The sequence below is a fragment of the Rousettus aegyptiacus genome, unplaced genomic scaffold (genome assembly GCF_014176215.1).
Source record: "Rousettus aegyptiacus isolate mRouAeg1 unplaced genomic scaffold, mRouAeg1.p scaffold_m13_p_17, whole genome shotgun sequence".
NCBI lineage: Eukaryota > Metazoa > Chordata > Mammalia > Chiroptera > Pteropodidae > Rousettus > Rousettus aegyptiacus.
This window is the reverse complement of record NW_023416292.1, coordinates 9,102,489-9,128,587: the sequence shown is the minus strand read 5'-3', so window position 1 is coordinate 9,128,587 and position 26,099 is coordinate 9,102,489. Positions and strand designations below refer to the sequence as shown.

Below are 26,099 nucleotides of genomic sequence, written 5' to 3'. Positions count from 1 at the left end.
TTGCACCTTTCTCCTGTGGCACTCGCTTCCGCTTCCAGAGTTCCCGCCCACAGTTCAAACTGGAAAAATGGCGGGGGCTCCTGACTCCGTGGGCCTTTCGCCTCCGCGGGACGCGGAGAGAGGGGTCGGGACAGAAGCCCGCACCTCGGCCTCCGCCGCTTCCCGTGAGGACTTCCGTGTGCGCTGCACCTCGAAGCGGGCCGTCACGGAAATGCTGGAACTGTGCGGCAGCTTCGTGCGACAGCTCGGGGACGCGCTGCCGGAGGAGATTCGGGAGCTTGCGCTGCGGGATGCGCAGTGGGTATGGGCCCAGCAGCCATCTCTTGTCTTATCACCCCCTTACCCCAGGTCTCAGGGCTCAAGAATCCTCGCCAGGCCTCCACAAAGTTAACGGAGCCCCATGCTTCCGTAGAAGCAGCCTGAGAAACCGGAGGGAACGAAACAGGTCTAGTGTCAGCTGGGTATTATTACTTGCTTAGACCAGTGCTGTCCAATAGAAAAAGACAAGGCGAGCTAGGTATGTAACTTAAAAGTTAAAAAAAAAAAAAAAAAGGTGAAATTAATTTTAATAATATATTTTATTTAACCCCCTATATCTAAGATATAGTTTTAATTTGTACCAATAGAAAATGGAAGAGGTATTTTACATTCTTGTGTTCGTACTAAGCTTTGCACATCTGGTGTCTGAAACTTACAGCTCATCTCCTTCAGGACTAACCATATTTTAAGGCTCAGTGGTCACAGTAGCTAGTGGCTCTTCTATTGGACCGTGAAGACATATACTCTGTGAGGAATTCCCCAGGAAAAAGAATCCTGGAAGTCCGTGCCAGGCTAGCTTTTAGCCTTACTTTTACCTCTTTTGGTACATCTTGTGAAGAGATTGAAAACATTTTCCCTACAAGTCTAAGGAAGCTGTCTTGTTAGAAACTTCTCTAAGATCATACACTGGTTTTTATAACACATCTCCCCTTCCTTTCTCCAATATTTTGCAAAACCTTGAAGAAGATACTATTTGGGGGGAAGATACAACAAATTGAAGGATTGATGCCTGTCATATGGAAGCACACAATCTATATATAGAAAAAAAGTTTAAAATCTTATAATGCAGCACTCTTGTGAGTGTGAATGACCACAATGCAAACAATAAAAGTAAAGGTTAAGTATAAGAATGAAGGAGCACTCCCTGAGTTGTGATTCTGTATTCCAGTTTTGTATATGGTGGCTCTTGTGTACAGATGGAATCTCCTTGTAAGCCAAGAAAGAATAGAGACATACCTCAAGATATAATTTTTTGGGAGAAGACTGCTTCATTGTGTAAGGATCTTAGAGTTTGCCCCTGTCTAGGAAGGGCCAAGATTCTTAGAATATTTAATTATCTGGCAGAAAAAGAGGAACTCAGCTTAACCTATTATACCTTATTGGGCAACAAAATGAATTAGAGATAGAGATTTGAAAACTTCAACTACCAAGAGAATTTGTTTGTCCTTTAAATAAGAGAACAGAAGACAGAGGCTTTAACTATGTTGATGTATATCTACCTAAAGCCACATAGTATGGTAACATTATTTAAAAAATAGTATTGATACAACTGTACCAGTGAATACTACAAAGACAATTTATATTGTCAGGTAATGCTTGAAAGTCTATATATAAAGTTTATTACAATTTTAAAGTGTAAAATATGTTCTTTAATTCATAATTATCATGCATTATTTGATTTATGCTTATTTTTAATTATACAAAATGTACAAAAATACATCTCATTGTAAAAAATAGCACAAAACAAAGTATTTGAATTTCCCTCCCTTGTCCCTTTCCCTTCCTGGAAATAACTTATTATTTTGGAGGGCGCATTCCTTCTATACCTTTTTTTATGGTTCGACATCTCTCTGATTTTTTCTTTTGTTTTTGTGTTTTTTACATTAAAAAACAAATGTCTTGTTAGCAACTTGCCCACCTCCCTGCCCCCCCCTTTTTTTTTTACCAAATATGTCTGACTATTATTTGTTAGTGTTACATAGAGATATATACGTCATACTTTTTAAGTATTGCATGGTGTGGATATATTGAATATTTAACCATTTTCCTAATTTTGAATTTAGATTTTATTTTCTCAGTATTTCATAATTTCAAGCAGTGTGAAATAAACATTTCTAGTACATCCTCTTTATGTTTCTATGAGAATAGTTCTTTAGAGTATATTGTTAAGAGTGAAATTATTAGATAATAGGGAATGTGCATTTAAAATTTTGGTGGTGCTACCTAATTCTTTTTGTCCTTTATTTTTTAATGTATTATGAACATTTTAACCTGACAGAAAATAGACTAGTACAGTGAATACCCATATATTCATCACCAAATTTAAGTTGTCAGAATTTTCTGCACTTCCTTTTTTAAAGTAAATCCCAGATCTCATGTCATTTCATCCCTAAATACTTCACTATACATCTCTAAAAAATACAGTCCTTTATCAAGTGAACATTAATTTCACTTTCTTTTAAGCATGTATATATCTCCTTTTAACACTGACATTCCACAGCATATCTTATACACTTACCCTTAAGATTCAACTGAGTCCAAATTTGTTAGCTTTTATTTTTTCTTTCATTTAAGAAGTGCATGTTTTGTTTACAAGCATATTCTAAAATTTTGCATCAAATGTTCTTATAGGTAGCATAATGGCTATCAGAGCTAAAATGTAGGTAGATTCAATAATTGAAATGGAATCTTTATTGAAAATAAATATATTAATAGGCTAGTCTGCCACTTTTCTTTATATTCTCTATCACAAATCTGAAATTGTTATTTTGCCAAAATATTCGAATTCAGTATTTAAAATTATTTTTAGTGACTTGACTATAGTGAATTTATTGCAGACTTTTGAATCAGCTGTGCAAGAGAATGTCAGCATTAATGGGCAAGCATGGCAAGAAGCATCAGATAATTTTATGGGTATGTGATTTAACTTTTTCCTTCTGTCATTAATTTCTCAGTTATTTTTGTAGCCAATTTTATTTTGAATGCTAATTTTTAATCCCCATTTTCTGTGTTACTTCTCTTCCAATTTTTTTTTTTTTTTTTTACCGTGAGAGAAAAAAGAGAAAACTAATCTCGAGAATTATTGAAGTTGTAATCTGAGGCAAACAACACAGTGGGTACCTTGATCCTTTATATATTCTATCTGGCATTCTCAACAAGACTTTCATCTGATTAATTTTTGAAAGTACCCTTGTCAATAGTTTATTGCAAAATACTGTAGAACTATCCCCAGGTGAAGAAACAGGCCCAGAGAATTCCTGTGATTAATACCTTACAAATCCAGTTGTATTTTTGCAAGTGATCCTGAGATAGTGAAGTATCCTTTTAGAAGCGTGAAGTTAAACTATGAGAGTACCATGTAAAGTCTGAGGTCAACATTTGGAGAAACCTTAAAAAATACAACATTTTCCTGGTCCAGTGCAGACTTGTTTGAACCCTAGCTAATGGTGTTGACTTATTTAAAAAACTCAAAGTTTCAATAGAAATAAAATGTTCAGTGTAGAAAGGAAAAAATTCAGTAGAAAAATAATAATCAGTGTGGGAAGAGAGAGAGGCCAAATTTTCCAGCAATGTTCTGGTGAAGGTCCACCCTGACGAAAGAGCCAGAGCATTTTGTCTGTCTCCATGGTGATATTCCAAACATTTGACCAGCATACCTTGAATACCACTGGTAACTGTTCTGATTATTTGGTTATCCGCTTGAGCTGATTCCAAGCCAGTCAAGCAAACCCTTGTGATTAAAATTTTTCTTTTCAGCATTAAGATAATACTTTACCCAGAAGACTTCACTGTCTAATCCTTGGGGTTCTTATAGTAGTTATTTCTTTAAAGTCACCCAAATTCACTTTCTGGTTTATATTTTAAAACAGCACAGATAATAGTCTACAGCCATGCCACCCTGAACAAGTCCTATTCCATCTGATCTTGGAAGCCGAATCAGGCCTGGTTAGTACTTGGATGGGAGACCACCTACGAAGACCAGTTGCTGTAGGCGTAAAAAATAAAAAATAAGGGATTGTAAGCTGACAAGGTCCTTGCAATCTATGAGGTCAACCAAGGGTTTCCTCGCCTAAAAAAAATAAACAAACAAACAAACATTACAAATAATAACACTGATTTCTCAAATATTATCAGAGTGATTGCCAGTAAGTAGGGAAGAGGGAGTATATCAGAATCGCTTAGGGGTATTTTCAAGCTATGCACCCTTTCTCATGTCTTTATCTGACTCTCGTTCTGTGAAGTCACTTTGGAATTGCTTTATTGTTTGGTCCTGACTGCCTTTAGCAATACAATTCATCAATTTATAGATTAATAAATGTATTTTCTGACAGGTTGGCAGCCTGGGTCGAGTGTTTATATTCTTTGTCCTTTTTTCCCCCTTATTCCTGCGAGTGGAAATAGTTGAGAATACCCTTCTACCTTTTTTCATGGGCACTTGATAAATGCCAGCCACTATGCCAAGGAAATGGACAAGGAGTCACTATACTCTTTGGGAAGTGGGGATAGACATACAGAATAGATTGTTGTTAAATTAAATGAGAATGTACTAGACAGAAAGGAGGAAGAAAGAATATTTAAAGCAAATAAAACAGCATATACAAAGACACAAAGTAGTGATATGTTTGGAAAATGTCAGAAGTGAGTTGGGAAAACTAATCGCAGATATGGCCAGAAATATTAGTTGGGGCCACATCACAGAGAGCCCTGTAGGATATGCTAAGGAATTTGCACTTTATCTTGTAATGGGGTAACCAGTGAAGGTTTTTGAAGTAGAACTAACATCAAAAGGTTTGTGTTTGAGAAAGCTAACTGCTGGCTGGCTGTGTGGAGGATGAAATGGAGAAGGGAAAAATTCAAGGCAGGTAGACTTTAGGGAGGTTATTGCAGTAGTACAGCAAGATGGTTAAAGACCTGCCCTAAGACAGTGGGAAAGGAGAGAAAGAAAAACGTTCAAGAGATGTTCAGCAGATGGAATTAGCATCTGATCTAATATATAGAAGCAATAAGTAAGCATCACATGGGCAGAGGTTTTTGTTTCTTTTTTTCACTGAGGTCATTGTATAAATGAATGAAGTAATGAATGAATATACAAATATAAGTACAAGTAAAACCGACTTCTCTGCCCCTTAACTACTCTGAGTGGACTTGATTTTAGGAAGCTTGACCAGGCACATTTAAGAATTAAAATGTAAGTTCCTTTAGAGCAGGGGCTATATTTGTGTTTTTCATTACTATGTTTTCAACACTTACCTTTACTCATAGTCGGCACCCACTAGATATTTGTTAAATTAATGACTAATCTTCCCTGGTCAAATTGTTTATACGTTTCAGTCTTACAGGTTTATCATTAGGTGGCGCTAAGAAACCATTGTCCTTCCTACATAGAAGATTTAGCTGAGAGACTTGATTTTTTTTTTTTTTTTTTAACTAATTGTGAAGTAGTACATAATTCTTGTCAGGTTAGTGCTTGACTTTTTAAATGGGTAAATTAACATTTAGGGAGGTCTAACTGAAGTGTCCTATGATAGATGATTGGATAAAGAAGATGTGGCACATTTATACAATGGAATATTACTCAGCCATAAGAAAAGATGACATACTGCCATTTGCGACAACATGGATGGATCTTGAGATAAACATGTTAAGTGAAATAAGTCAGACAGAAAAAATTGAAAACCATATGATTTCACTCATATAATATGTGGGATATAAAATTGAAAGCAACAAACAGACTTAAGAATGTGGACGGTGGGTTAGTGGCTACTAGAGAAACGGGGCGAGGCAAGAGGTAGGGAGGGGTAAAAGGAGTCATATTTGTTGACAGAAGGAAATCTAACATTGGATGGTGAACATGCCTACTATTGTATACTTGAAACATTTGATTTTATTAATGTCACCCCAATAATTTTTAATAAAAAAATTAGGGCTGCTTATTTAAATGACTATTCAAAGTAGGAAATGACAGTGTCTCTCATACTATTCTCAAAAGAAGTAATTTAGTTGGACTTCTTACATGAATGAAAGACCATACCCAATATTCCTCAATTATCTTTACCCAATAAGTATATGCTAATATATGTCAGCAATGTCTCAAAATGTTTCCAAAAATATCGTACTCCTCCCTAATGAAGCTTCTACTCAGTAAAGTAAATAGATCTGTTTCTAGTATAGACTTTGACACAGCAGAACACGTGATGTAAGACCAGTTAAGCTGAGGACCTAGCTCTTTAGTATTTTCAACTACTTAATACCTGTTACTCTTTGAAATGATTTTCAAAATGAGCCTGATGTGTCACCTGCATTCATTTTGTCTAGGGTGCTTAATATGTGAGCCCCATTCCAGAGATACTACTGAATCAAAATTTCTGCACTTTTGACAAGTTCCCCAGGTGATTATTCATTCTGATAAAGTTTGAGATTCACTATTTAAAAACAAATCAACTGATAAAATGGTTTTAGCTAAATTAGTCGCTATATCTTTTACTTTTTCCTGACATTTATCCAGTTGAGCCCATTTCAGATATAGCTACTCCATTTACTACTGTCACAACTTTAGTTGAGCACATAAAAAATTCAAAACTTGTTAGCATCCCTGACATTAAATGCCCTTTACAGTCTAGTTCTTTTATCACCCTTTTCTTATACTTTATCCTGCAGCCATTTAGAACTTTTTCCCAAAGACTGAATGATCTTGCAAATACTGTTTCCTCTGCCTGAAATGCTTCCCCCTATTTTTTTTCCTTACCTATTTTTATCTGTTGGATTTATACTTATATTTCAAGGCCCAGTTCAAATGTTACTTTCTCTTTAAAGTCTTAAATTCCAGAAGCAGAGTTAGTGTTCCATTGTTCTGTGTCCCAGCAGCATTTTGTTCATCTCTTTATTGAATTTATCAAGTTGCTTTGCAATTACCTGTCTTTTTCTTCTAGTGAACTGTGAGCTCTTAGTAGGGATCATGATATATTCATCTTTGTATTTCTCTGATTTTGGACTGGCTTCCCATTAAGTGCTTATTAATTGATCAATGCATAAATGAATTAGTCATCAAAGTGGGGGCATCATTAACTTGCCATTTTGTTTTTCTTATTGTGTTTTCGAAATTTAGTTTGTTTATATTACGTTTCCATATAGAATATAAACAATGTGTTAAAAGGAATTTTAAAATTTTTTCCCCATGAAATAGATTCTGATATCAAAGTACTTGAAGATCAGTTTGATGAAATCATAGTAGATATAGCTACAAAACGTAAGCAGTATCCCAGAAGGATCCTCGAATGTGTCATCAAAACCATTAAAGCAAAACAAGAAATTCTGGTAAGATGATTTACCTTTAAAACAGTAAATTTTATGTTTTACCTGTTTTATTACACTAAAATTAAAGTATAAGATCCTCGTGGAGATAAATGGTATTTTGTTTCCTTTGTCTTTCCTGCCTCAATTACTACTGTTTGTCTTTTCCTGTTTGAAGTCACTAGGTTTTGAATACTGATACTAACTGATACTAAAATAGAATTTAAAGATAGAAGATTGAAAATGACTTTCTAAATCCGAGACCAGGAAGGAAAAAGAAATTTATCTTTTAAGGCTTTTCTTTCTATTTGTCATTTGTGTATGGCATTTATTTGTATATGATTATATATTTTGGAAGGTGCTTTAGTAAAATTGATGATGATTGAGTACCTATTCATAATACTGAAATTTGCTTTATGAATTATTTGTAATTAATTTTCTTCCAAAGGTCATGATGGGACAGAAGTAGGTCTGCTGGGAATGGCTTTGCCTCTGCAGTAAGAAATGCATGTTGCTTTAGATTGTGCTATGCTATTTGTCCTTAGTTTTTGAAATTAATATACTTCATATATAAATCTTCCAAATGCTTCCCTTTCAGGAATTGTTTTAGACAGTAAAGGCAAGTACTTTATCTAAAATATTTTTGTTATTCTATAAGAAAAAAATATAAGCAGAATTTTTCATTTTTTTCTTCTGTACCAGTTAGTTCTCAAAGAAATATCCCACTTCATCTCCCCATCCCTTTTTTAAAGTTTCTTCAGGAAAAACATAAAATGTGTTTACTTTTCAGTATGCCCCTCCCTCTAATTACACCTCCCTCGCCAAAGAAAACCTGGTAATCAGTATTTCATAAAAGAAAGAAAGTTGGCAGGCCTAGGTGAGGTATAGCTGTAGAAGTTTGAAAAGTGATACAAAGTGGCCGGGATGAAGATACTAAAGACTACTTTTTTTTTTTTTTTTTTTTTTTAACAACAACAAAAAAAACCTTTTTAGCTCTTGCTAGCTTTGGGCAAGAGTAGAGAACATTTTCCTCTTTTCTTTTTTGTCTGAATTGTGGCTCCTGTTCCTATAGTTCTGCTACTGTAGTCTCAGTGTGTCACAAGATATATAGGCTCTAGTGTTGCTAACATGGTAGTGGCTTAGCCACTTTTTAAATCAGAGTTTTGTGGGAACTTGAGTTCTCAGTTCCAACATTTGTTTTAAAATGAACTTTTGAAAAAAAAAAATCAGTTCATTCATAGTTTGGAAACTGTCTATTACTTTAAACACAAAATTTAATCTCTATACTTTTTATTTGCTTGATTGTTTTCCTTACACTTTGTGTGTGTGTGTGTGTGTGGTGCTATTTCTTAGTGTATGCAGTAGGTGGCAATACTATAAAAGGTATAATTCAGACTTAGGTTGACTAATCTTTTTTCCTCCCTTCCCTACAGATTTCAGGATCCAATTTTTGTTGTTTTGGCAAAAGAATGGTACTACTGACTAGCAATATATTTGCTTATGTTAGCTGAAAGAAGTGTTTATGTGAGGCATTAAGTGGTTAAAATAAATGTTTTATTTTATATTATGTTTAGAAGCAGTACCACCCTGTTGTACGTCCACTGGACCTAAAATATGACCCTGATCCAGGTGAGTCTATTCATTTGTGGTAAAAATGAAGCATCAGCTTGTACTTTTCATGAGGTCCTAATACTCTTTTAAAGTTGTCAGCAATAAGAGTATCTTCCTTTTGATGTTCTAACTCACTACCAGTCATCCATGTTTAGTGAAGACAAAGGATTATGAGAACTTGCTCTAAACCTATATTCAGAATCTCCAAGAGTAGGACCCAAGAATCTGGACTTTCGTAAGGTTCTCTCCCGACCTAGAATGTTATAACACCTTTTCAGTCTCTAACTTCTGTTGTAACACCCTCCCATCTCTAACTGCTTTTATACTATCCATTGTTTGCATTACAGCCAGCTATACTATTGAAGCACTCATGGTATCACTACCCAGTGACACTGGTTTCTCATCATTTGTAAAATAAAATCCAATAAAAATATGATGTCGAACTTATGAAGCGATATACACGCTTGCTATGCCTTTGAATTCAATTCTGTTTCCATTTAGATGCATTCTCTGAAATAGAGAAATCTAATTGATTTAGTTATGTAAATTCGGAAACAAATGGCATTGCTAAACATGTGGATCATATATATTTTTCAATGGCTCCATTCTCACATTTAAAATTTTGTAAAAATTTTCCTAAGAAATCTTCTGGAATTTCCCTTTGTGATTTAAAAGTACCATTTCTGAACTATTAGAAAAACAATTAAGACCTTGGTTTATTTGTAAGGATATTTATACTTAGAGATTTTGAGTACCTTACCTTTATCAAATTCTGAGCTACTTTCTGTCCCCTGCCCTTCCCAAATCTCCAGATAAATGGAATAAACTGAGAAAGGGAAGTACAAACATAAAGATACTCTGAAATTGGTTAAAATCACAGCATTAGCTGTATTTGAAAATAAAAATTGACCTAGGACCTACTGCTTAATTGTCGTGGTTCACAAAAAAGGGATAGTTGCCAAAATACAGTGGTTGACATAAATTTGTTTTGGTTTTGAACAACGTAAAAATAAGAATTAAAATTTGTGGTATCATAATATACTCAAGTATTATTACTTTTTAGATACAGTTCATTCTCCTCTAAAGAAACTTGATAACTTTTTTTATCTTAGGAGGGAAAACAAATTAAATGATTCTTTGAAGGGTCTACATGATTTTATTCCTACCATTCTAGTTATGTAGCCTTAGAAAAATCTCTGTATCATAGGATTCTCACTTCAAAAGTAAGCAAAGGAATAATCAGAATCTATCTTTTGGATAAATTTTGAGGAGATTTTTTTCATTACACATTTTCATATGTCTGTAAGCTTAGAATAGAGTCAGCTCTTTAAGCACAACAAAATTAAGTCCCTTCAAGCATCAGTTTTTTTATGGCAAATTCTAGATTTGGAGCCTGATGCTGTTGGTGTGAATACCAGCTTTATCACTAAATATCACAGAGGTGTCCTGCCTATTTACTGAGGTTGTTATGAATCACATGAGATAAGAGGCTCTATAAACTATAACTAAAATGTATTAGTAGTTGGTAAGCAGATGCTGTGAATAAACCTATTATAAATTTTATCTCATTTTCAACAGTATGCTTTATAATACTTTGTAGCTTATAATGTATCTATTAAAATCATATGGAATTAATTAAAATGGCAGGGGAAATGTGGAAAGCATAAATTTTTATGGCACCGAAAAATCTGAATAAGCTGCATGGAAAAAGTTTTATGGGAACTTCTTGAAAGTTTTTTTTCTTTTTGTTACTAGACTATTAGGTAATACCACTTTTTTTTTTTTTTTTTTTTTTTTTTTTTAGAGCTGATACTTTTAAAGGTTATCTGGTTTTCAAAATATGATACACTCATCCCTTGGAATCTGGGAGATTAGTTCCAAGACCCGCACAGATACCAAAATCCATGGATGCTTAAGTCCCTTATTTAAAATCCCAGTATTTTCATATAACTTACCTACATGCTTCTGTGTACTTTAAATCACCTCTAAATGACTTATAATACCTAATACAATATAAATGCAATGTAAATAGTTATCCTCTATTGTTTAGGGAATAATGACAAGAAAAAAGTCTACATGTTCAGTAAAGATGAAACCATCATAAATCTAACTATATAGTACATGGCAGCAACAATGTAACATTTTTTCCTAAAATATTTTTAACCTGCTGTTGGTTGAATCCATGGATGTAGAACCCATGGACGCAGAGGGAGGACCAACCATACTTAGGTGGTGTGTATAACACTGATTTGGCATAATTATGTTAGAAATTTTTGGAGGATACAGAGGTAAAGCAGACATATTTACTCCACAAAGAGCTTATGTTTAAGTGGAAGAAGTAAGAGATGAACATAAAACAGAATCTTTTATGCCCTCTGATTCCTTTCCCAGTATTTGCCGTCTGATAAATGGCACCTTCTCGTACATATTGCTTTAGCCAGAAGTCAACCTTGAGTCTTTCCTCTCCTGAACTCCTCATATCCAGTCCATCAGTAAGTTCTACAAATTCTTTCTTTGAAGTGTACTCTCATTACCCACTTCTAGGTCACCATCACTCGAGCCAGGATTTCTACATGTGCTTTCTAGAAGGTCTTCTTGTTTTACCCTTCCTCTGCTTCCTTCCATTTTATATACGTCAGGCACAATTGACTTTTTTTTTAATCTTTGAAATATTTCAAATGTATAGAAAACATGGAGTATAACATAATGAGCATTTTTGTACCTACTCATACTCGAGTGTCTTCACATTTTGCCAAACTTGCTTCATACATTTTTAGGAACTAAAGCGTGTGGATATAGTCGAAACTTTCTTTGGACTCCTTCACCATTCTGTTCCACTCCCTTTTACTTCAAAAGTAACCACTATTCTCAAGCCCCGTGGATCCTTCCTATTCATGTTCTCGTTCTTTTACTTTATAGATGTGTATCCATAAACAATGTCTTGCATCAGTTTTTAAATTTTATATAAATTGTATCATATTGGCTATATATTATTCAACTTAACATTTTCCCCTCAAATTGTATACACACATAGCTCTCTGTTCATTTAGCTATTGCATAGTATTCCAGAGTATGAATATACCAGTGTTTATCCATTCCTCTACGGAGGGACACTTAGATTGTAGTTTATTCTTTTATAAACAGTATTGCAATGACCATTCTTATACTTGTCTCCTTAAGTAGTGTAAATATGACATAGATTTTCTGGGATAGATTTCTGGAAGCAGACTTTCTAGGTCATAGGGTTTGTTTCTGTTTATCTTTATTGCATTTAAGTTTTTTCACCCCTCCAAAGTAGTGATGTCAGTTTACACTCCCACCAGCAATGTTTGAAAGTTACTTGCTTCTTCACATTTTGCCAACAATTCTTAGTCTTTATAGATATGTAATATATATATTATATATAATTTGATGAGCATACATTAGTATTTAAAGTGAAGTCGAGCATCCTTTCCTATATATTTTGACCCTACAGTTTCTTCTGTGAGTTGTTTATTTATAATCTTTGCCCATTTTTCTGTTGGGTTATTGTAGCTTACTCATTTCTAAGAGCCCTACACACAGGCACATATACATACGCACATGCCTGTACATTTTAGATGCTACTCCTTTGGTTATAAATACTGTAAATATCTATTGTATTGGCTTGTCTTTTAACTTTTTGTAATGTGTACATATATATATATTCACACACGCGCGCGCGCACGCACACACACACACACACACATCTACATCTTAATGTAATTAGAATTACCAGGTTTTTTCCTTTATAATTTTTTTCTTTAAGAAATCCTCTACACAGGTGACATAAAGATCCTCTGATCCTTCGTTATTTTCTTTCTTTCTTTTTTTTTTTTTTTTACAATTCAGCAGTAAGTTATATATATTACAATGTGTGTTCACCACCCATACTTAGATTTTTTCTGTCACCACATACTTGACCCCTTTTACCACATCTACCTCCCACCCCACCCCCCCTTCCCTGTGGTAACTACTAGTCCACTGTCCATGTACATGAGTCTCTGTTTATTTGTCACGTTTGTTTGTTGCTTTTAGATTTACATCCTACATAAAGTGGTATCATGTGGTTTTCAACTTTTTCTGTCTGGCTTATTTCACTTAGCATGATTATCTCAAGATCCATCCATGTTGTTGCAAATGGCATTATTTTATCTCTTATAGCTGAGTAACATTCCATTTTTTATATATGTACCACATCTTCTTTATCCAGTCATCTATCATAGGACACTTCAGTTGCTTCCATGTCCTGGCCACTGCGAATAATGCTGCTGTGAACATTGGTGTGCATATATCTTTTCAGATAAATGTTTTCAAGTTTTTAGGATAAATACTCAGTAGAGGGATTGCTGGGTCATATGGTAGATCAAGTTTTAGTTTTTTGAAAAATGTCTATACTGTTTTCCATAGTGGTTGTATCAATTTGCGGTCCCACCAGCAGTGTATGAGGGTTCCTTTTTCTCCACATCCTCTCCAGCACTTGTTATGTCTTGTCCTACTGATAATTTCACTCTAATGGGTATGAGATGGTATGTCATTGTGGTTTTGATCTGCATTTCCCTAATAGCTCTCAATGCTGAGCATCTTTTCATATGTTTGTTGGCCATTTGTATGTCTTCTTGGGAGAAGTGTCTGTTCAGGTCTTCTGCCCATTTTTGAATTGGATCGTTTGTTTTTTTTTTTTTTTGTTATTGAGTTATATGCGTTCTTTGTGTATTTTGGATATTAGGCACTTATTGGAGGCATTGCTTGAAAATATATTTTCCCATTCAGGTGGTTGTCTCCTTGCCTTGTTGACTGTTTCTTTTGCTCTATAGAAACTTTTTAGTTTGATATGGTCCCATTCCTTTATATTGGTTTTTACTTCCCTTGCTTTTGAGGTCAAATTCACAAAATCCTCTTTGAGTCCAAGGTCCATGAGTTTAATATCTATGTTTTCTTCTATGCAATTTATTGCAATTTATTCAGGTCCTTAATCCATTTTGAGTTAATTTTGGTGTGTGGTGATAGACAGCAGTCTAGTTTCATTCTTTTGCAGGTGGCTTTACAGTTTTCCCAGCACCATTTATTGAAGATGCTTTCCTTTCTCTATTGCATATTTTTATCTCTTTTGTCAAAAATTATTTGCCCTTATAAACAGTGGTTTACTTCTGGACTCAATTCTGTTCCACTGGTCTGTGTGTCTTTTCTTCTGGCAATACCGTGCTGTTTTGATTGTTGTTGCTTTGTAGTATAATTTTAAGTCAGGCAGAGTGATACCTCTGGGTTTATTTTTTGTCCTCAGGATAGCTTTGGCGATTCAGGGTCTTTTGCACTTCCATACAAATCTGATGGGTTTTTTGTTCTATTCCTTTGTTATTTTCTTTACAGAGTTTTGATTATCATGTGTAGGTCTTAAATCCATCTGAATTTTTTTTTTTAATTTTCTGATGAAGGTGAATAAATTGCTACCATGGTGATAGCCAGTTGTGCTAGCACCGTTTATTGAATAGTCCATCTTTTTTCCATGTCACTCTTTAATATACTAAGTTTCCATATGTTTCGGGGTCTTTTCCTAGGCTCTCTTTTTAATGTCATTGGTTGACTTGGTTGTCTCTGCAGCATTATCACACTTTTCAAGTTACTGTAGTTTTATAGGAAGGCTTGATGTCTTGCAGTTTCTTCATAATTTTGTTGCCTATTCTTGGCTCTTTACTCTTCCACAGGAATTGTTAGGATCATTTTGTTAAATTACATGAAAAATCTTACTGGGATTTGATTAGAATTACATTTAACTTATAGATTAATTTGGAGAGAAGTGCCATGTTTACAGTATATGTCTTCCCATTTGTGAGTAGCACATTGTATCTCATTTCAAGTTTTTCAAAATGCCCTTCAGTAGTGTTTTATGAGCACGTGTGATAAAGACGGTCATAGGAGTGCTGCCTGCTTGCTGTGTCGAGACCAGCGTTATCTGGGAGAGTGGATACGACAGCCATTCTATAATGCGTGTAGAGAAGTGTTTAAAAACATATAATAAAAATGGTTATAAGAAAAAAATAGTGTTTTATAAATTTCTCTATATAGGTTTTACACATCTTTTATTTGTTCCTAGATGCCTTACCTTTTTGTAGCTGTTGTAAAAGGTAACTTTTTAGGATTCATATTATGATTGAATATTGCTGGTGTTTAGGAACACCACTGATTTTTATTTACTGAACTCTAGTGGTTCAATTTTAATTAGATTCTTTTAAATGTAGATTATCAAATCATTTGCAAGTAATAATGGGTTTTATCTTTTCTCTAACTTTACACATCTTTTTTTTGTCTTAGTACATTGATTAGAACCTCTTTTTTTTTTTTTATCTTTTTGTCTTTATTGAAATATAATAGACAATTAGTTGCTTAGAACCTCTTATATAATGTCGACTAGTAATGGTGATAGTGATCATAGTATTTTAAAATTCTGAATAAATGTTTAATTTTATTAAATACTTCTTTTGTATCAACTGAGATCATATTTATTTAACCAACTTTATCGAGGTATAATTTATATATAATAAAATACATCCATTTAATGTATATAGTTTGAGTTTTGATAAATGTACATACAGCCATGTATCCATTACCACAATTCGGATATAGAACATTTTCTATCATTTATATAGTTTCTTGTGTCCCTAGATCATATCCTTTTTTTGTTTATAACACTGATAGTATGGTGAATTAACAATGACAGATTTTTCTAATGGTTATCTTTGCATTCATAGAGAAAACCCCACTTTCTCATTAATGTATTTTTCCTTTCATACACTGTTGAATTAAATTTGCCTATATTTTATTTAGTATATTTACCTATAGTACATTTATATCTATAGTCACACACGCAAAAATGACATATGGTGTTTTAAAACATACTGTCCCTTTCCCATTTTGTCATCAAGGTTATATTGTCCTCATAAAATAGTTTGTAAACATAGAGATTATTTGTTTTTTAAAGAGAGGATAGATTAATTTATAAAACTGAGCCTAGTATGTGGGGGGCAGGTGATATTTGACTTATTTAGCATACGTCTCTACTTTTTTTCTGATTCATATAAATGTTTATTTTACATGTGCTTTGGGATATACTCTTTTAATTTTTTATATTTATCCAGTGATGTTTTGGACAAAGGTGGGGAGTTTGTAAACTTCTAAGACAACTCAATTAGATGTCTGAGATACTCTTAAAAAAACAAAAATCGCATTTCATTCCTCTGCTTAAAATCTTAAAAATCTTCAAATTTTAAAAAATATATAATTAACTGCACACTTCTTAACATTCCCTTATACAGTCTGGCTCTCACCTCCTTGTCCAGATGCATTTCAGGCACTTTCCTTTTGGCTCTCGCCCTGAGGCCCGTCTTTCAGCCCTTGGAAAGTTCCTCTCTTTCACACGTGCTCTTCCTCAGTGCTTTTAAGGTTGGCATTTTCTCCATTTTTCCTGCCTCCTCAGGTATCTTCTCTAACTACCCTAATTAAAATAGCCTCTCCCAGTTCTCCATCATAACTTGTTTATTTTCTTAATGGCGTTGTTACAATATATAAGTACGTATATATCCCCTGGTCTCTCACAAAACAAAGCTACATGAGCTTTTTTATTTGAGTTTGTATTTTATGTAGTAAATATATAGTACCATGCTTAATAAATGCTGAATGACTATTATTCATCCACATATTCAATATATTATATGTGTACTATATGCCAGAACTGTTCTCAATGTGGAGGCTTTACTGTGAGCAACACAGACTAGGTTCTTGCTCTGTGGAGCTTATGTTCTACTGGGAGCAGAAATGTATAAAATCTAAAAAAAATAAGTAACGTCAGTGTTAAGGTGATGTGTTCAGGTAATGAGAAACACTTTTCTGAGGAAGTAACAAGAAGGAATTTATCTTATGACAAGAGAAAGAACTTTTCAATTAGAAGAGCTGGAACAAGGCTTTTAAATCTGAGCTTGAATATTTACAGAACAAAAGAACACTGAGGCTGTAGTGGAGAGAACAGAGGAAAAGAGCATTGCAAGATAAGCTTAGAGTCTCGGCTGAGGCCAGATGAACACAAGCCAGGCATTTGAAAGTTTTTAGTGCCTTACAAGAGATACAGTCTTCAGTACTGAAGGAACTGGTGAGGTGCAGTGGGAATGGGTGCAGAGGATTATATACCTGCTACCTGGCAGGTGTGTTCAACAGATTTAAGTTGTAGCATGGGGTTATCTTCCAGAAAGTCGTAAATCACTGCTTAGTTTTTGGTTTCATTTTTACCAGGGATGCTACTTTACAATTCATGCTCTTATTCATTCCTTTAGTTGCTCCATTAGAAACCAATACAAGTCAGACATCCAATGTTATACATGCTCTCATCTAGATTTATAAAATACATCAGAAAGAGAAAGGAAGCACTTAGTTAATGCTTTTTTTTGCTGAATTTTTGGATTTGCTTAGGCTTTTAGAGGTTCATGTTTCCTAGTTTCGTCAGTGCAGTGACCTGAAAGCAAAACTAGGTTGATTACTCAATCTTTCATTTCCACTTTTTCATTTCCCTGTTTTAAAAAGCAAGTGACTAGGGAAGGCAGTATCCTCAAGGGTGCCTAACTTCCACATTTTTAAGAGCACACTTTTTTAAAAAAATATTCTTGCATCAGTTTTCTGATTAGCTATCTACCAATGAGTTTTCATCTGTCAGTTACAATCTTTTGTGATCCTATTAATAATAAACTAATAATTGCTTCCATATTGTATTCTTTTTAAAAACGTTCTTTGAAGTTAATTGAACAGACTCCCTTTTTCCCTTCTGTCCTTCACAAAACGTGATGACAAGAAGCTATTTTTAGTTTCTCTGCACTAGATGCGACCATACTTCCAGATCTTTTGCTGACCCTACAAGCAGAGAACTTACTTAGAGGCAGTTCCTCTTCTTTCATAATAATGCCTACTTGCTTAAGCCAGTGCCAGAATATTCACAGGTAGCCACTTACAAACTGTTATGTTTCAAGAATTCATATTTAATCTGAACTTTGGAATTGAAATGCACTTCCCCTGAAAAAAATTTTCAAAATGGTAATACAAAAGATAAGTTTCTAGGTGACCCTTTAAAGACCTATTTAATATAATGCTGAAACACTACACATTTATGACAAAAAGTGTTAGGGAAATCTCATTTCAGATGCATATTAGTTCCACCACATAGGGTTTAACTAGGACTTGGGAGGAGTAGTTTGGGCCCCTAAACCCCTTTGCGTGGGAGAGGGTAAATAGTGGTGCCTTGAAGGTGTTCCCAGCAAGGCTGTGGAGAGAGAGCCACTGGGAGCGTCTGGAGGACGCCCCCTATGAGTATATTTTGCTTCCCTTTCCCCTTTGGAGCAATAATTGCTTTATTTTTCTGTTTACTTTGTTTACTGTTGTGTCTATCGCTAATTCAGTGGCGGCAACCAGCCATTGGCATGTGAGACATTCTTAAATCACGTATTTGTATGTCAGTAGTACCTTTATGCCCTTAGTAGTTACAAAAGTAATCTTAAGTGAGAGAGTGAAAAGTTTGTGTAGTTTGCAATTTCCTAAGTAGATGTTAATGTTGGAAAATGCTTTTTTGATGCATTTACAGATAACAGTCACATATTTAGTGATCATTTTTGTGTTTGTTTCCCCCCTTTGTTTTTTTATAATTGTTTTGTTTTATTCCTCAAATTATGATTCTCTTTAGTTTTCAATGAGAGGAATTTAATTAACTTGAAAAAGGTACTCTAATATAAATAGTTAAAGCAGATTTAACTATAGAGTTAAAATAAAATTTCAACTCTATATTTAAACCTGCTTTAACTATTAATGTTAGAGTACCTTTTTTGGCCATTTGTTAACTTATATTCTTATGAGTATAATATGATTTTTGGTAAAGTGATATTTTGGAAGGTTACATTACATATAGAACATAGAAGAGCATGGACTTTGGATTTTAGGAGGTGCGGGTTCTAATTCTCTTTCATTCTAGATATATTTCTCCCCTCTCGAGGCTTGTTTCCTTATCTATGAAAGGGCCGTGAAGCCTGCTTGCCTCGCAGTGTGCCAGCCGAGCCACCATAGGAATGGGCCATCAGAGGATCAAGTAGGGAAAGCTTTCTTGCCATTGTGTTTCTCTTCCCTGAACTCTCCTTTTCTTTTCTTGAAAGAATAATTTATACTGATTAGCTTTACACTTATTCTCTCACTTTGGCAAAAAATCAATAGTGTTTAGTATTAATATTGTTATGACTATGTAAATGTTCTTCATATGAGTCTCATAATCATTACTATGAGTATGTTTTGTTTCTCAAACAGTTTCCCATCCCCCTTTGGCATGATAATTGCTTTGTTTGTTTGCTTTGTTTGCTGTTGTGTCTATCACTGATTCTTTCCCAAACACTTTAATAGAACTGTAAAATTCCTCTCAATGTGGTAAACACTTCAGGTTATCCATTAAATCCATTTTTAAAACCTTTCCCTTTTTCTTGGAGATATTCCTCTGGGAGCGTTTTATCTTGTTCTAATCTGGACTGGCTGCTCTGTAGGTCTGGTGCGAAGCTTATATCCTGCCTGTCTTTTTCCTCATCACCCTGGGAATTTCCTTTACTTCTGATTTGGATCATGTTTGCTGGTTCCTATGTTTTCTTCCTTCTTGATTTATTTCCTTGTTTTGGCATAGCACATCCTTTACCACCCCACCTCCTGTCCCAACTCACTCCCAGCCATCCAGCACCAAATCCTCTTTTAAGGCAACTCTTATAACACCTGTGAAGTTTTTACTCTCCTTTCAATTCCCCTGTTAGATTGACCTCCCTCACCTTTTGTGCCTTCACCATCCCCTGTGTCCTAGCCTTGGCCATCATATGTATTGAGCACCTGCTGTACATCATACGTATGGAGCACTGTGGGCAACACTAGGAAGTCCAAGATTAAGAGAATGAAGTTTTTGTTCCCAGGGAAGTTCTGAAAAATAACACCTTGTTTCTCACTGGAGGCAGTACTGCCCCCTAGCAGCCTTTTTGAAAAAATGGGGCTTGAAAAGTTTTTGGTTCCTGCAGTAACGGGAGGGTACATCTTATAGTCAGGAGCCGTGAATACTAGATGTCTTATATGTCCAGCGCAACTTTAGACTATTCCACCAGATAGTCATGTGTGAAAATGTGTTCATAATTATCCAAGAAGCCTAGGACCTAACTCCATTTTACACACAAACCTATACTATTCTTGGCACTTTTTACATTGTCATTACTTATGCAGTAGATGAAAAACAGCAGTTGTTGTCCATCGATGTGGGTTTATAAACAAATTTTTTAAAAAATAGAATGTGCTTATAAAAAATACAAGGATCACTTGTATGATAGCTTATTTTGTAAATCTTGCAATAAAAATGAATATGTTTGCCTTGCCCTATCCATAAAAGTAAGACAACTTTCTGTAGTAAGTATTTAGAAAGATTTTGTTCATTATTGTGTGTATGTGTTTATATATTGAGATATAACATACAGTACACAGCTTGATTAATTTATACACACGCATACACATAAACACATGTAACTACCACCTCAATCTAGATATACCGAGTGTCTGCATATTTGGGAAACAGAAAAAACTTAAATAGTATGTTAGTTAGATTTCTAAACAACGTGCCCATTATGTTTTCATGTGTATAATAAAGAACAACCCTTAGAAATAACTTGGATAGGAAAAAATTACATTGTTATTTTTACTAACCTCAAACTGAAATTTAGCATTTCCTTCTATTTTGAATGCAGGAAATAGTGGTGGTATTAGCAGTACCTGTAACTATTTTGCTACTAGAAGCCACAGATATTTTCAATTTTAGTTGTTGCAGATATCTCAATATCATGAACACTCATTTTTTTCAAAACGTGGTAATTATTAGACCTGCCACTCAATGTTGTTATCTAAATCATTAATAAAGAGACACATATATTACCTCTACAATTTTTAATGATTGTATTTTTAAGTTTTATTTTAAAACATCCTACATTGTAGAGTAAGGACAGTTGTATGGTAGAAATCACTTGGCTGGCTGCTGCTTGTCGGGAAGTCGACTGGGAAAGGGCACAGGAGAGCTTCCTGGGGTGATGGGCAAGTCCCAAGTCTTGGTATATGTGTATCAAAGGTGGTCGAATGCTAAACCTAAGATCCACATTTCACTGCATGTAAATTCTGTTTCAACTAAAGCACAAATACATTAAAAAATATTCTGAGAAGGGTCCATGAGCTTCACCAAATTGCCAAAGAAATCTCTGGTGACAAAAATGGTTAAGAAGCCTTTCTTGAGGCCATCACATTGCCTTTGCCTTTCTCCTTTGAGTGCCGTCTTTCTCTCAGTTGCTTTTACTACCCTATGTTTGTTTGTTTTTTTAATAAACGTGTTCTCACTTTTTTGAGCTAAGGAAAGTCAGAAAAATAATATAATAACAGCTGTGAGAGAAATGCTTTTCTTGGCTTATTTCCAGTCTCTCAGAGCCAATAAAGCTGTAGCCCTCCTAATATAGTCAAGTACTTGCTCCTTTACATACATTATATGTGGTTCTGTTATAAAGTAGACATGAACATTTATAACAAAGATTGGAGGAAGATAAAATATATTAGGGATCAGAAGACCATCAAGGAAGTAAGGAGAAAGAAAAATTAATATTACTAACAATCTATTCCAGATTTACCTTGAACTTGAATCTAGGTATCTTTGATGTAGTGTGAATATAAATTCTAAGTCCAAGTATGTTTACTTTTATGAAATTCATAGTAATACAAATATCAAATGTTAGCCTGTGTTTATTTTAAAACATGATGATAGTGCTTGAAGATGTTAAACACAGTGGTAGATAACACATCAGACGAACATTAGGCTTTCTTTAGGAGGCACAGTGTTAAGACTACTCATAATACAACTCTTATTGTCTATCATCTCATGCTTATAATGGTTAGTTTTATGCTACAGGTCTAATATTTTCAGTCTTTTTATTTATCTAGATTAATAAGATACTTGTAATCGATGACAAAGTATTCTAAGAAAGACGGAATTAAGGTGAATAGTCCTAACAGATGTTTGTCCAGATAGCATTTACATGTCTTTTATGACTTGATAATAGATGAAAAACCTAAAATACTGTTTGGCGGTTTCTTTGCAGTCTCTCGTGTGGAAAATTTGAAATGCAGAGGAGAAACAATAGCTAAGCAGATGAATGAAGCCATGAAGGTAAAAGCTACATACCAAAAGATTATAAAATGAACAAAATCTATAGCTAGGTATTTGCTTGTAACATCCACATGTGTTTTAGTCTGTCGTAATAGGAATTCTCAGTAGTATAAAATAGATCTCTAATGACTTTATTAAGCAATGGTAACATTCAGAATAGCTACCATTTATTAGGTACCTCCTACGTGCCAGTATTATACCTGTCTTTAAAGTTTGGTTATATTTTTGAGTTTGAGAGCAGTCTAACAGTTTGAAATAATATACTAGCTAACACCTAGTGATCATTTAATATGGGTCAAGCACTATCTAACTGCTTTACATACATTGTATTTCTTCATTTAATTCTTGCAATAAACCAGTGAGATTTGTACTGCTATTTCCCTATTTTACAGATGAGGAAACTGAGACACAGGCTAATTTAATTAGAGTGCCCAAATAGGTAACTCAGATTTAAACCCTGGTTGTTTGGCTCCAGAGCCTATACTCCTAACTAGTACATTATGCTACATATCAAATTGGAATCTTAATATTAAAGTTGTTTATATTCTCGGTATATTTTGCATTAACAGGAAAACATTTCTGTTTCTAGAATATGAAAAATATTTTAAACTCCTTCATAATCTCCTCTGTTCTTAAAATTCCTATAACATTCTTTTGTGGTTTTTATTGATTTCATGATTTTCTTGTTCTCATGCTTCTTTCATAGCATATTCTTGATCAAGAGTTCACACACAGTGGTGGGCCAGGCTGAAATCTAGCCTGTTACCTGTTTTTGCAAATAAAACTTCATTGGAAGACAGCCATATCCATTCATTTGCTTATTGTCTATGGCTTCTTTACATTACAATGAAAGATTTGAATAATTGTGTCAGAGATGGCCCCCCAGAGCCTAAAATACTTAACCATATGTCTTTTCACAGGAAAAATGTGCTGATCCTGCTCTTGATGATTCTGATTTCTAATATACTATCCTAACATGTGGAATTTCAGATATTAAACCCTTAGCTCTGAAATTCTGTTCCTTCTGTCCTACCAAAGTTTTATTTTACTACCAGGCGTTTGTAGGAGTAGAACGTACCTTCTTAGTCTTAGCTTTTAGTTAAAATTCCTCAGTTAACACTAGTATTTTAAAGTGAAGTTGAATATTCGTGACCTAAAAAATTAGGTCTTAGAAAAAGCCTTGACCCAGAAAATTAAAATGCTAGCATGTTGTGTCTGTCCCTGTGTGTTTGTGTTTCAACCTGAGATTAATGTTGAGTATTCCTGTTTGGTTACTTTTGTTAAGTCCTTGCCTGCGTTAATTGAACAAGGAGATGGATTTTCCCAAGTTTTAAAGATGCAGCCTATTATCCAGCTCCAGAGAATCCACCAAGAAGTCTTTTCCAGTTGTTACAGGAAACCAGATGTTAAATCGGAGAGCTCAATAACACAAATAGAAACCACACCAACAGAGACTTCTACCAGGAAAACCACTGATGTGGTCCTGAAAAGGAAGCAAACTAAAGACTGCCCCCAAAGAAAATTGTACCCACTGCAGCCAAAGAGAATTAATCTTGATACATAAGCTCTTCTTCTTTATCTTGGGAGTCAAAATTAGGCACTATCAACACTTAGATTACAGTCTAATGCCTAGATGGGACCTCATTTAAAACAAGTAACTATTTTAGTGATTTCTTTATACAAATGTAGCTCTGTCCTGGGATATGATGTAATATTATATTTGTTTTCCTACCATTTCACCTATAGTTGATGAAAAGCATATTTTAAAAATATTGGCACAAATCCCATCAATGAATATTAGTGCAAACTCTTTCTGTCCTTATATGCGATCAATTCTTGGCTGCCTCACAACTTTCCTGGAGTTTCATGTGTAACATATTTTTGGATATACATCTTTCTTTTAAAAAGAGCTGTGTAACAGTTGTCTTTATTTAAATACTGAAAGGAATCACTAGTTTTGCACAGGAGCAGATACAGTTGTGTTTTGCTTTTTTTTTTCCAATGCAGTTTGATTTATCAAATTAATGTACAGATGACAAGACTAGCTTCGACTTTTTCACTTTACGTATAGCTAATTTAGATTCGTGGGACTAATTTTAGGAGTTTTGTTTTTGTTTTGTTTTATAAACACAAAGAAGACTATTATTTGTGTAAAACCTATTCTTAGAAATAAAAATTGGCATGTAGCCAAATGTTTCTTGTTAACTTTTACACACAATTTGACTTGGACTGAAAGTTTCTTTTCAAGATTTCTCATTGTTTCTTTGTAAATGATATCTGTTCAAAAACTATGTCAGATTAATACATTAACAAATTATCATTGTGGAACAAATATAGATGCAATCATACTGAACCATTTTACATTTAAGGACATTAATATATCCAGTATGTACTCATTGGTAGAAGTCTGAGAAAACGATATTGCCCATATTTCTAACATTTAACTAGTTTCTAATAGCTCAATGTCTTTCTTACTCACATGAATACAGTGTAGTACTATCTAACTTGCCAACTGATTCCCCTTTTGATGCCTCTATACCTTCATTTATTTGCAGAGAAATGTACTAATCATGAGGTTAGAAAATTTGTACTTCTTTTTTTCATTATGTCTTAGTAATCATGAATGCCTAAATGTGACAGAAAGTCTGTCTCAGTGAGGAAAACTTATAAAGCCACCTTATTGCGTTCTGTATTTTAATATTATAATTTGAATCTGTGTATTTGTACATAGCAGTGTTTTTATTATCATTATTAAAATAATGTACAAAGACTGGAATCTTGATACAGTGTGTTTTTTAGAGTTGGCTCAGGCAGTCTCAGATTTAGTTGGATGATAGGTCAGCGCATTGCATTTCAGAACATACTAAATTACACTTTTAAACTGTTTTGAGAATATTACTATTCTAAGGGAGTGCTAACTTTTCATTATAAAATTCTGTATGAGTCATTTAATTTCAAAAGCCTACAAACAAAATTATTGTTAATTCTCCTAGATTAGATAATCATATTCCAATTATAAAAGAAAATGTTTCCTTTTGTAAAAAGATACATATTGAGACACATGACATTTAATGTCTCAGTGTCTTGGATTTGCTCTAAAGTGTGGCAGCAAAGAAAAGGAAAAGGAATAGATTAAACATATGCGGCAAAAATCTTGATAATGTATCTGTGATGGATCTGTTCTTTCTACTCTTGTGTCTGGAAATTTTTATAATTTTTTTTTTTAAAGTTCGTTTTATTTTAAAACACCCAGACAAGTGAAAACTTGAAATCTCTTGGAGAGCCCAGAGTTTTACTCCACAGTTATAACAGATTTCCAAGTGAGATACCATTGGGAAAGATAGTATGTTAGCATTATTAAATTAGATAAACATGGCTGATATTATTAATAATACATTTTATAATAATATTAAGTATACATTTTTAAGAAGAGAAGTTGAATGTCTGCATTGGTCAAGAACTAGCTAGCTAAGATGATGAAAAGAAAGTCTGTAGTTATAGGGAATGTTGAAGGAAAAAATAGAAAATGAAATGTTGGCCTCCCTATGATAAAAGAAGGCTGGATTAGACGGAGCCTTAAAATTTCATCTTAACAAAAACCAAAACAAACAAACACATACAAAAAAAAACACAACATAAGGTCAAATCTAGTTCCAAGGGAGAGAGAACACTTAAAGCAGCTGGCTTCTGAAATCAGTGAAGGAAAATGTGTTTTCCAAACTTCAGCCATTAGAAACCGTGTTAGTCTGCTTGCTTTGCTGCCACAGACTGGGTGGCTTTAACAACAAATTTAATTTCTCACGGTTTTAGAGGCTTGAGTCCATGATGAAGGTGCTGGCAAATTTGGCTTCTGGCAAGGGCTCTTTTTTCTTCATTGGAAAAATTTTATTATTTCCCC

The 26,099-nt window shown here is 34.2% G+C and overlaps 1 protein-coding gene across 2 annotated transcripts; it reads left to right on the top strand.

Annotated features, from left to right (window-relative positions):
- The first annotated feature begins 30 nt into the window (after positions 1-30).
- On the top strand, positions 31-24,977 carry NSL1 (NSL1 component of MIS12 kinetochore complex). Of its 2 annotated transcripts, XM_016166525.2 has the most exons (6): positions 37-301; positions 2,877-2,952; positions 7,223-7,353; positions 8,904-8,958; positions 22,134-22,201; positions 23,487-24,977. In XM_016166525.2, the coding sequence occupies exons 1-6, from the start codon at positions 68-70 to the stop codon at positions 23,763-23,765; spliced, it is 843 nt and encodes a 280-aa protein (XP_016022011.2). In that variant the 5' UTR covers positions 37-67; the 3' UTR covers positions 23,766-24,977. The 2 variants fall into 2 exon arrangements, with proteins under 2 accessions (XP_016022012.2, XP_016022011.2); XM_016166526.2 differs by lacking the exons at positions 22,134-22,201; positions 23,487-24,977 and adding an exon at positions 11,332-12,790 and having other exon boundaries at positions 31-301.
- The last annotated feature ends 1,122 nt before the right edge of the window (positions 24,978-26,099 follow it).

What these genes read in the sequence shown, in the direction of transcription:
- NSL1 (XM_016166525.2), top strand. Translation starts at nt 68, where the DNA reads ATGGCGGGGGCTCCTGACTCCGTGGGCCTTTCGCCTCCGCGGGACGCG. An exon ending in CGCTGCGGGATGCGCAGTGG is followed by an intron (nt 302 to 2,876) that starts GTATGGGCCCAG and finishes AATTTATTGCAG; the next exon opens with ACTTTTGAATCAGCTGTGCA. An exon ending in AGATGAATGAAGCCATGAAG is followed by an intron (nt 22,202 to 23,486) that starts GTAAAAGCTACA and finishes ACTTTTGTTAAG; the next exon opens with TCCTTGCCTGCGTTAATTGA.